At 41.1% G+C, this 12,148-nt stretch overlaps 1 protein-coding gene across 1 annotated transcript in view; it reads right to left on the bottom strand.

The window, feature by feature from the left end:
* Window positions 1–7,421: 7,421 nt before the first annotated feature.
* The window catches only part of CYP8B1 (cytochrome P450 family 8 subfamily B member 1), an 11,427-nt gene continuing 6,700 nt past the window's right edge, over window positions 7,422–12,148 (bottom strand). The window contains exon 2 of the mRNA XM_072413005.1: window positions 7,422–9,385. Within this exon, the coding sequence (XP_072269106.1) occupies window positions 7,842–9,377 (1,536 nt within the window). The 5' untranslated portion in view covers window positions 9,378–9,385 and the 3' untranslated portion in view covers window positions 7,422–7,841. The remainder of the gene's footprint in view (window positions 9,386–12,148) is intronic.

Below are 12,148 nucleotides of genomic sequence, written 5' to 3'. Positions count from 1 at the left end.
GACAAGAAAAAAAGGATAGGAAAAAAAATGAAATAATAAGATAAAAGTAAAATAAGAAATGTTTCTAAAGGGTCAGTGCAATGATCAACTACACAAAAATCACATATCGTTTTACCAGTCAATGCTACGTTGGGAACAACGCACAATTTACAAAGAAAACAAAAGCCAAATTACATTTTACATTACATCACCTCTGAATATAGAAAATGAGAAAGAGAAAAAAAAATCATAAAATCAACCAGCAAAACTGACAATTTTTGTGTTGCACATTTTATAATCTTCCGCTCAGCTCATCCCTATCGGTCATTCTGCTCTGGGGGCGTCTGCTGCGGCCCGGGGGGAATTATACCCAATGATTTGATCCCTGATCCATCAACAACCTCTCAGGAATTCCCAGGTTTACAAACAACGGAATATTTGATATCAGGTGCGTTTGGCTGCACAAATTTCCAGGAACGGGTCAGCAAAGCCCACCCGAGTCTCCAGAAATTGGTAAAGACTTTTTACAAAGATGTTTAAGCCGCCCTCTGATGATCCGACGCGGTGCAGCGCTGGGAATAAGGCAGAATTTTCCATGCATGGAATAGTTTACATACCTTCAGCTCTCAGAGTTGTAAATTCTTTGGGTAAAGTTCTCTCCGCTGTACAGAATAATAATGACCCCGGCATGGGATGTGCGGCAGGGTGACGGCAGGTACTCCTCACAGGGCAGAATGCAGCGGCCGGTCCTGGAATGAAGTCCCGGCTGTGGGGAGAAGGGACGGAGCTGCATGGACAATGTACGCTGAGCAGGATGACAGCTCATTCCTGGGGCTGGATGGAAGAAATCGCGCACAGAGCCCGGGGCGGAACGCTCTGCAGCTGCGTTCCTTTTATATCTGGACAAGGACGTAGGATTGATGCTCCATTATAACATAGCTATAGGCAAGATTTTACAAAACGACATAAAGGCTGCAGTCTGTCAAAGCATCAACACAGCGGTTTTCTGAGTCTATAACAAAATTTTATTATCTGTTGATCCTGCCAGTAGATTTGGTATTTTTTCACTTCCTGTAAACGGTGACAACACTGTTCTTTCTGCTGTAAAATCGTACAGTAACGTTGTCACCTCTTACCCAGCATATCTGGGCATGTAGGTTTAAATGTATACATTTTTTATTCTAAACGTTCTATTATTATAATACAGTATTTATATAGCGCCATCATATTACACAGTGCTGTACAAAGTCCATAGTCATGTGACTAGCTGTCCCTCAAAGGAGCTCACAATCTAATGTCCTTACCATAGTGATATGTCATTATTACAGTCTAAGGTCAATTTTGAGGGGAAACCAATAAACCTAACTGCATGTTTTTGGAATGTGGGAGGAAACCAGAGTACCCAGAGGAAACCCACACAGACATGGGGAGAACCTGCAAACTCCATGCAGTTCCTGGCGCTGTAAAGGCAAGAGTGCTACCTCTGAGCCACCGTGCTGCCCATCAGGCACTCTATGACCAAAATCAAACTTGAAGCAGCAATGCACAACTTTTTATGTTAATCTGCATTGCCAGTAACGTCCTAGTTTAGACAAGGTAGACATCTCAATTCCTCACATTTGTGCTCCTGTTTTGTCACCGCGTCATACAGGATTCTAATTAAAGCGCACATTTCAGCGCACATTTAGCAGACATGGCCCACTATTGTCACCATCAGAACAACCAGAGAAATGTAAAGCAGCACAGAATTGCAAAACAGTACAAAAATTATAAAAACAAATAAAAATAATAAACTGGGCATGCACAATATCATTCAGTTAGGGTTTACCTCTGCATTATCCAGTACTAGGTCATCATTGGTAGCTGTGACAGTTTGAGTTCTATTCTGTGCTTGGTATAGCAGAGTTTTCTCCAATTCCTCCTTCCTGTGTCCAAGCTCTGGCAGCCCAAAATCTATATAAAAGGTTCCTGTAATACCTGATAGAGAAAATGCATATTTATAAAGTAATAAATGTGTTTCAAGCTTTCCTTGCTTGAAAATCCCAATAGGAAAGCTCCGCGGAGGAGGAGAGTCTGGGCCACGTCACCTGTAAAAGTCATGTGACTGCCTCTCCACCAATCACAACGTTATGCAGGGAGCACACCACGGGACACCACCAGCTTCACTCCTGAATTTTATAATTTTATAAATTTAATTTATTTTATTGATTCTCATGTTTCAGTGAATGTCAGATTTACTACTTTATAAATGGAGCCTAAACTATACCTTTTTAGATTTTAGTAAATTTACAAAATCCAACACATGGTGATGGCTGCACATGAAAAGTTCGCATAATTACAGAAGGTTTTTTGCGCCATCTGGTGGTGAGATTTTGTTACAGCATGTAGAACTTAAACCATCTCTCTCCTGTTCTTGGACAATCGACATCTGCAGGGACATATTTGATGATGTGACTGGAGAGAGAAGATTGGATAGATATTGGGGTACAGTTGACAATCAAAAATCCGGCAACCTCTGGACCTGAGAAGTACCAGATTTTCGAAAAATCCAAATTTTTGAAGGTTATACCTCCACACACAGGCCAGTCTTCCTCTCGCAGCTCCGCGCACATCTGGCACAGTTCCAGGCCGCAGGGACGTCTCAACGTGTATTTAGTGTAGCAAGCAACAGCTGTTTCTGCAGAACAGTGCCACCAAAACATCAGTGGTCAAACAGTGTACTACAGTCCCTGTATTAAAAATGTGATCCGAAATTCATGCCAGGAATCTGAAGGAACCGGATTATCGATGGCTGGATTTTCAATTGTCACTTGTATGTTCCTAACAATCATTAGAACTAAGGAAGACATTTGAATTAGTGGTGAAATGATTTCCACCTTGCTAAGCAATTCCAGCTAAATTCAACCAACTTTGTGCACATTGCAAGGGAATTATCACTTAGCTTAGTGAATGAGATGAAGCTGTGCTGATTTTAATCAACCAATCATATGAATGCATCTTGTTTTTAGAGGGTATTGTTTGCAAAGGGAATTTCCTCCACATTTACTAAGGCTGGGTTGCCCCCTCCCCATGGTCATTAATATAGAGTTGCCCCTCAATGGTCAATAATATGCAGTGCCCCCCAATGGTCAATTATATGGAGTTGCCCTCACGTGGCCATTATTACAGAGTTGCCTCCACGTGGTCATTAATATGAAATTGCCACATTCCAGGGTCATTAATATGGAGTTGCCCCCACCCCATGGTAAATAATATGGAGCTGTCTTCTTCTAGAGTCATTAATATTGACTGCCACCAAAGTCAATAATATGGATTTTCCACCCCAATCAGGGTTATTAACATAGAGTTTCCGCCCCCCCCCCCCATAGTCATTAATTTGTAGTTGCCCCCTTCCATGGCCATTAATAGAGTTGTCCCCTTCTATAGTCAATATGGAATAGCAGCCCCCACCGAGGTTATTAGCATGGAGTTGCCCCCTATGGTCATTAATATGGAGTTGGCCCTTTCCATGACCATTTATTTTGAGTTGAGCCCTTCCATAGTCATTAATATGAATTTGTCACCCCTATTGAGGTTATTAGCATGGAGTTGCCCCCTATGGTCATTATTATGGAGTTGCCCTCCCCTTCTCGGGTTAATATTATGGATTTTTCACCCCTACTGAGGTTATTAGCATGGAGTTGCCCCTTACTCATGCCCCCCTTAATTTTTGTTCATTCTCAAGACAGATACTAAAGGAAAAATTCTCCAAAGGAACAAAAGCTTTACAAGCTAAAGGTTTAAATGACTGACTAGATTCATTCAGTTGTGAAGAATAGCACCAACAAAATTGCACGACAGCTGTTGATGGCTAATCCCATTCATAGTAAATCTGTGGCCAATCTATGAGCTGTCAATTTGTTTCCACTCTGCTCTCAGATCCTCGGTTTAGCAGCATCCCCAGCTTCCCTTTACCTGTGAAGTTTTTATGTTTCTCGGCATCCCCTGCACAAGCACTGAGGCTGCACACAGCTGAGGGGGATTTTAAAATTTGTGCTGCAGCCAATGAATAGATTGGTTCTTGGATTAAATCCTGCCCTGCTATTGGCTGCTGGTCCTATTTAAACCTCCGTAGTTTGAGGCTTTGGTTGCTGGATCCTCAGCTGGCTATCTATACCTGCCAATGAGATTCTGCCAGCTGACTTCTCAAAACCTGGGTTGATCCTGACCCCAAGCCTGCTCTAACTACAGTTATTGCCTCCTGGCCCTGGTACTTGATCCCAGGCTGCCCCTACACTGAAACTCTCTGCCCCGCTCGCCCCTGGTAGGGAGAGCCTGGGGGGGCCACAACCTGGTGTTTTACCTGTTTGAAAGTAGTTCAGGGCTCTGGTGAAGTCCAGGAAACACCAGGTAATCTCATGTCACCTGTACAGAGCATTGGTCAGACCACATCTGGAATATGCCGTCCAGTTTTGGTATATTGTGGTATTGAAGAGAGTGCAGAGAAGGGCAACTAAACTAATAAAAGGAATGGAGGAGCTCAGCTATGAGGAGAGATTAGCTGAACTGAATCTATTCCCCCTTGAGAAGAGACGTATAAGGGGGGATATGATCACCCTGTATAAATATATAAATGGTACATATAGAGAACTCTCTTCCAGATTTATCACTGTAATGCCATTACAAAGCACAAGGGGGCGCTACTTGCATCTGGAGGAAAAGAAGTTTAAGCTCCGGATAAGGAAGGGATTCTTTGCTGTAAGGTCTGTGAAAATGTGGAATCAGCTCCCTCAGGAAGTAATTTCAGCAAGTTCTATAGATTGCTATAAGAAAAAGCTGGATGGTTTCTAGAAGCACAGAATATAACTGGGGATTAAGTATTTAAAATAAAGATAACAAAGACTGCTGATCCAGGGAACATCTGATTGTCTCATGGAATCAGGAATGAATTATTTCCCGTGTTGAAGCAAATTGTACCAGGGTTTTTTTTTTTTGCCTTCCTCTGGACCAACTATGGCCGTAGGGTTTTATATCTGGGATATTATTTTTATATCTGGGATTTATTTCCCTAGGGGGTGAACTTGATGGACTTTATTCAACTACGTCACCTGTCAGGGGGTGTCGCCCTAACACAAGTTTTTATGTATTTTAAATAGTTATACTTGAGTTATCAAACAAACCTCACAGCTCCAAATGCTATGGAGAACTTCATCCTCAAAAATCTCAAGAACTGAAATTGCAGCCTGCAGGGACTTACCATACTGCCAGCCTCCTAATGTACATACAGGGGTTACTGTAGGATACACGTATATGTCAGCCGAAATTCACATCTTTATGGATAGAGCAGTGGGGTACCACACAGAACAGATACATATAACAGCCTTAGAGTCTCTCTGTGGTGATTTTGGGATTAAATAATTCACACTGGATTTGCAATCTTCGTCTGTTTTGATTGGCCAGGCCAGAATAAAGTAACACCCATGCATTATTGAGTGCAGCCCAGATGTATGCTGATGACGTACACTGATTACACATGCCAGTGTATATATTAGAGAAGACTGAGAAAAGAGAGGTAAGTTTGTGTTATTGCAGCAATAGTGTGTCTCTCCTGAAATAAAGATTTGCAGTTATTTTCCATTTTTTTAATTTTCTAGTTTAATTCTGTTTTAAACTGCAATTATCCCACATACACAGCCAGAAAAGTCTTTAAGGTTCATTCTCACTAGGGGGCGCCATTGGCTTCCAGACCACAGGACAAATTCAATGACATTTCTAAGTCTAGCCAATAAAGGGGAACTCATAGAAGAAGAGGGCTCAGACATTATTAATGCTTTTGTTGCTCAAAAAAATCTGCAATAAGTGCACTGGAAATAAAATCAGGATAAAAATATTTTATTGGAATACAAAGTAAAGCTAATATCAGTAGCTTTTCATGGACCGCCTTCTGCCATTCTTATAGTATTGAGTGTCTTTGGGCTCTATATATAAATTATTCCCCCATCAATGGGCCTGATTTATTAAAGCTCTCCAAGGCTGGAGAGGATACCCTTTCATCAGTGAACCTAGGTGATCCAGCAAACCTGGATTGGATCTGGTCCAGGATTGAAAACATTTGCTAACTAATATTAAATGACTTTTAGGAACTCCAGGTTTGCTGGATCACCCAGGTTCACTGATGAAAGTGTATCCTCTCCAGCCTTGGAGAACTTTAATAAATCAGGCCCAATGTGTCTGAAATTCTGTGAAGAAAATGATAATCTTTGTATATACTATTATTGTTCTACGCCCCCACCCTTGCTAGCAGTACGTGACAAGAGGGCTATAAATATTGTAACTGCAAGTAGGGAATTCAGACAAATCATCAACTTCTTATTAAAAATACTGACTTGTTCTGCCATCTAGTGGACAATCTCAAAAGTGCACAGCTGTCATCATAGTAAATGACTTCTGTAAGCAAAAAGTTTGAACATATCTACAGTGAATTACATGGGAATAATTTAAAAATAAAGCCCTTTTTGTTCAGAAAGTCAATACAATCCTGAACATAAAAAATCCTCCACTTCTAGGACATTTTGAAATGTTGAACTTAACGTCTATTACTAGGCTTGGTGGTTCAGTCCCACAATTCTCTTACCAGACTTCTGATATCATTAGTTTTGTAGTGACTAAAAAGAGGATTCTGACACTCGGGGAAGTATTAGTTTCTGCAGATTGTAAGCTCTTCGGGGCAGGTCCTCTCCTCCTCCTGTGTCACTGTCTTTATTTGTCTGTCATTTGCAACCCTCAATTAATGTACAGCGCTGCGTAATATGTTGGCGCTATATAAATCCAGTTTCATAATAATAATGTTCAGATTGTTATTTTGCTCTAATACTTCTAAAATAAGCAGCATGGGCCTGGTTTTCTCATAAGGTCACCTAGACCCCGGCCTAGGGTTCCATGGCCACTAGAAGCGACATTTGTATTGCTATCATTGTTGTAAAATTTTCATTATTACACATAAAAGCGCTTAGCATTGAGTTGTCCTGCCAACAGCCATCATGGATCCCACCAATGACCTTTACCCATCATCATGGCGCCCTCCCATGTTTGCCCCCCGAGCACCAGCTAGCTGGCCTAGGGGAGAAAAAAGTACAAATTTGGCCCTGGCAGATTTTTTAATGGCTCCTTGGCATGGAGCTGTATTGTAGGGATATATTTTGAAGGCTCATGCAAAAAATGTCTACCATTCTAGTTCATTCACTTGGTGTCATGCTGATCCTCTGCCCTCAATACTTTCTATGTTACCGGCTTATTCTGGACTCCTGATCTGCATTCCTGCCCGTAAACCCATTGGATCAGCATGACAGCCCTATAGGTGGCATCAGCAGAAGATCAGCAAATGCATGGCCATTAGCTAAATTATTGGAATTTTTGCTGCAGTGACTATAGATAAAAACAATTCATAAATACAAACAGGAAAATAAAAAAAGAAAGTAATGATTTATATGACATTAAAGCAAACACAGAATGTGAATTTATATCTGTATTATATTTTACACAATATATATATTCCATTTTTTTAAGTTTTAGTGGTTATCATTCCTTTTATCAGTAACAAAGAAAAACATTTTCGTATTACAAAACTGTGCAGCTATACAATTTCTTTGCTTACAATACTTTGCTATATTTTGCACTTTTGAGGCTGAAATTTTAGAATGTGTTGTCTTCAAAAACCCAATCAAGTTCAGGATTTCAAAAGAAATGAAACTTCCTATAGACCTGAATGGACATTTCACACCGTCCGAGATAGTTCTTTTAGTATTATCTCCCCATAAATGAGAATTTTCAGATTATATTTATATGTTAAAGAGATGTTTTTGTTGGGATGTTGTGTTCTTGGTCTAGTAGCGTAATCTGTACCTGAACTGGATATCTTTGGTGGGTTGCATGGTTCCAAAACCCCAACGGTTTGGATCAATGGGTGGAATCTCTTCATTAGGATTCACAAGCTCAAACTCGAAATACGTGAGCATCAGAAACACAAATTGCTTAAGTTCATTGACTGCGAAGAAACGCCCGGGGCAAATGGTGGTACCGGCTCCCCATGGCATTGTAAAATACTTGAGTCGTTTTCCATTTTTGTAGAATTCAGTCTTTTTGCTGCCGTCCTCATTGAGGAAGCGGTTGTACTTGAATTTCTCAGGTTCGGGATGGACCTCTGGATCCATTTGGACTGCGGTATATGGGAAAAGGCCCACGCGGTCACCTTTACGGATGGCGTACTCCTTTCCATTGGCCATTTTGAGGTTTAGGTTTTCTTTGACGGCTCTTACGAGTACGGGGGCAGCTGTAAGACGTAAGCTTTCCTCCACCGCGCTGTCCAGGATGGGGGTCTTCAGCAGCATATCCCTGGTGAGGTTGATGAGTGGTCCACCTGGTTTGACTTCTTGCCCAGTTTCTTTAAGAACTCTTTGAACTTCCTCGCTGACGGCTTGCATAGCTTCCGGGTCTTTCATGAGATAAAGAAGAAGCCAGAAACATGCAGGTCCGGTGTTACCCTGAGAGGCCCACAGAAGCAGAAACATGAATCTATCTTGCATATGTTCTGGCATTCCGTTTTCAGCTCTGTACTGGAACTGGTCAGTGACCCACCCGCTGATGTTTTCTTTTTGAAGGGTTCTCTTTATGGAAAGCATGTTCCAGAACAACCTCTTCAGTCGTTCAGCTTCCATTTTGCCTTTTGGTGTCAGGACAGCATATGCCAAACGTGGAAACAACTTGTCGTACTTTCTGAACTCGTCATACAGTTCGTCTGAGTGATCGCGATCGTGTTTCTTGGCCGCTTCCAGGCCTTCTTTGCCTTTAGGAGGCTCATTTCCAAACAAAGCCAGGTAGCCAGCTCGGAAGACAATGTTGTAACTGTAGCGGAAAAGGCCGTCTTGGTGCCATTTTCCTTCACTGTTTCCAGCACCAACATTATGAAGCATCAAGTTTTGGAGGTTGTCCATCATAGCTTGGGTCATGACTACAAGACCGTCACCCATGAGGTGCTTTGTGCTGGCTTTCTCCAGCATCTTATGGTCATTGGTTCCAGAATGGTAGCCGAACACCCTGGCTACCAACTCCGCAGCAAACTGCTCAAAGTCCAGCTTGGTCCTGGCTTCCCTGACGATGGGCCCGAAGGAGAGGGGATCTGTTACAAAGGTAAAGTAATAGCCGGCGATCTGAACTGTGAAGATATCTCCATGTTTCTTCTGCATCCTTTGCAAGAAAGCAGCTGTGTTGTTACGGAACTCGAGGGCATAGCCTAGCCACGGGATGGTGCCTTTGTCTAATGGTGGCTCATTGGGTCTTCTTTTACGGAACATTCCCAACATGTAGAGACCTCCGAGAACAGAAGCCAATACAGCCAGGAGAATTGGGAGTATCAGAGCCATCTTGGAGGCTGTAAAACAAAACCAAACATTGATGTTATAGTCATCCAATAGGTAATTCATGAATTCTATCAAATAGAAGTGATATGTTAAAGCTGAACTCCAGACAAATAGCTAAATACACAGAATAAATTCATACACATGAGCTATTTAACCTGCCAATAGCTGGGTATTCTGCCCATCCACTTCTAACATATACACAGCTTTTTCCTATAGCACAACCTATTATTTCATCTTACGTATAATTGAATACAGCGCTGCATTAACTTGTGTCTTTTATATTGTTCTTTGAAGAAAGTAAAGACGGAGATGTAAATAGCGGTATTAGGTTGTGTTCAGCTCCAGAGCTGACAGCAGGAAGCAGAGAATATAGCTTGTGTAAATTATTTTGTATTAAAAATTTGAAAAATATTTTGGCACTACCTATATAATTACACTTAGATTGTAAGCTCCTATTGTGTGCAACCACCTTCTAGATTGTAAGCTCTTTGGGTCAGGGTCCTCTCCTCCTGTGTCACTGTCTGTATCTGTATCCCTATTTAATGTACAGCGCTGTGTAATATATTGGTGCTATATAAATACTATTTAATATTAATAGTTGGAGTCATATCTCCAAGTTTCCTTTCTGAAGTTTTATAGAATCCTTCCTAAAACAGGAATGCAAACGTCGCGGGTTTCCTGGACTGTGCTGGAATGTGCTGTCATTGTGTTCTATAGGGAGGAATGTTTCCTGTCAGCTCCATAAATAAAGTACAGTAAGGAGCTGGGGTGCCTTTGCCATGAACACTCCCATTAAAGGATAAGTGCGGGCTTGCATAGGAAACTCCATATTCCCATTCCAAATTCCCAGCAGCATTTAGTAAATGATGTTACTAAACTTTCCCATCTCCCCTCTCATTGCCCAGAGTCTGAGCAGTGTTCCCAAAAATAATGTTCCCCCAACAAAAAAAAAAAAGCAGCTTGGGATTCATTATTTATCTCCATCTGAGTAATGTCTCTCTTTTTGCCGGATGTGCACAATCTTCCAGGTTGAATGATACCCAATATCATTCAACCCAAACCCAAGACATTTAGGTGGGGATATGATCCCCTTGTAGGCAGCTTGGTGCAAAACGTTTTACTTTAAGGTCATTGCATAGGAAGGGGTATCTCCATATGGAAGGGGTTCTTTACAGCATGGGCTAAAATGTGGACTACACTGCCTTAGGAATTATTCTAGCCATTCCAGTTGATTGTTTTAAGGATGGAATATTACAATGTACAGAATACATTTACAAGTGATAAAGGTTATAAATAAAAAAAGAGGTCCAGAGAATATCCGATTGCTTTAGGGGATCAGAAATTAGTTTTTCCCTCGTTAAAGCAAATTTGGTTTTTTTAATTGATTTCCTCTGGGGGTCAACTGAGGGTCCTATGCATTTCATTTTATTCATCTTTCTAAGGACTTTTATCTTTTTTAACCTAAGACTACTCCTTCAAATGAATGAAGGGTAACCTGGGCCCACCTCCTTATGGGGAGCCACCATGTTGCTCTTTATTCACTTGATTAATTAAAGCTCTCTAAGGCCAGAGAGAATAAACTTTCATTAGTGAAGCTGGGTGATCCAGCAAACCTGGAATGAATTTCTTCAAAGTCATTTGCTATTTGTTAGCAAATGTTTTTAATCCTGGAGCAGATCCATTTCAGGTTTGCTGGATCGTCCAGCTTCACTGATGAACATGTATCCTCTCCAGCTTTGTAGAGCTTTAATAAATCAGGGCCAATGTTCTGGTGCAGAAAAGTGGCATCACTACCATTATGTCAGCAATGGTCAGAGAAAGGCAAAGAGGAAGAGCACCCTGCAGCATCATTTGACCAAGATAAAGACTTTTAAATAAAAGGACTATAAAAAATGTCAGACTGGAGCTGTGTAGAGTTCTGATAATTCAAAGAGGAACATTTACTGTCCTGGCTGCTGCTTTTCCTGTCCCATTACATCTACGCTATAGAAAATTCTAATCTATGTTCTGACAAGTATTTACAAGTAGCTGCATAGTTCATTCAATGACACGGCATGAATCCTAAACTTATCCCAGCATCCAGAGAAGGAAAAAATGGGTTAAACCCCAATATTCTTTAGCAGCTAACACAAAAATCAATAAAGTAAAATCAAAGTAGAAGGTAAAATCAGCTAAATACATTAAAAAATGTGAAATATTGAACATGATTGTATATTCTTTGCAAAGTGAATTTTCATCACATTTGCTGAGCTAAGTAATAACTCTTAGATTGTAAGCTCTTCTGGGCAGGGTCCGCTCCTGTGTCACTGTCTGTATCTGTCTGCCATTTTCAACCCTTAATGTACAGCACTGCGTAATATTTTGGTGCTATATAAATATGGTTTATTAATAATAATTCCCTGAACTGCCTAAACTGCTGTAATTAATCAAATCCAACTTATAACTGTGGCCCTTTGGACCTTGTTGTACACTGAACTAAGGAACGGGAGGGTGGGTTACTGCTAGGAGAGAATTTGAAAGTGCATGTTGTAGAAAAATTGCATTTACTACTAAGATATTTGCTGAAGAGCCTCCGAAGCATGGAATCTATTGTTGCAGTTAGGTAATCCTTATCATCAATTCAAAGACAAAGCCCCTGATTCATCAAGCAGAATCGGATTATCGCTCGCGCATTCGTATTAGCGATCCGGAATCGTACGCGGTCGCGCTATTCAGCAACTGAAAAAGCTCGCGCACGGAGCCGCGCTTATCCGACAGCTTTTTACTGGCGATCT

Source organism: Pyxicephalus adspersus, chromosome 5 (genome assembly GCF_032062135.1).
Source record: "Pyxicephalus adspersus chromosome 5, UCB_Pads_2.0, whole genome shotgun sequence".
NCBI lineage: Eukaryota > Metazoa > Chordata > Amphibia > Anura > Pyxicephalidae > Pyxicephalus > Pyxicephalus adspersus.
Note: the sequence above shows the minus strand (reverse complement) of the source record. Positions and strands in the feature narration are given on the sequence as shown.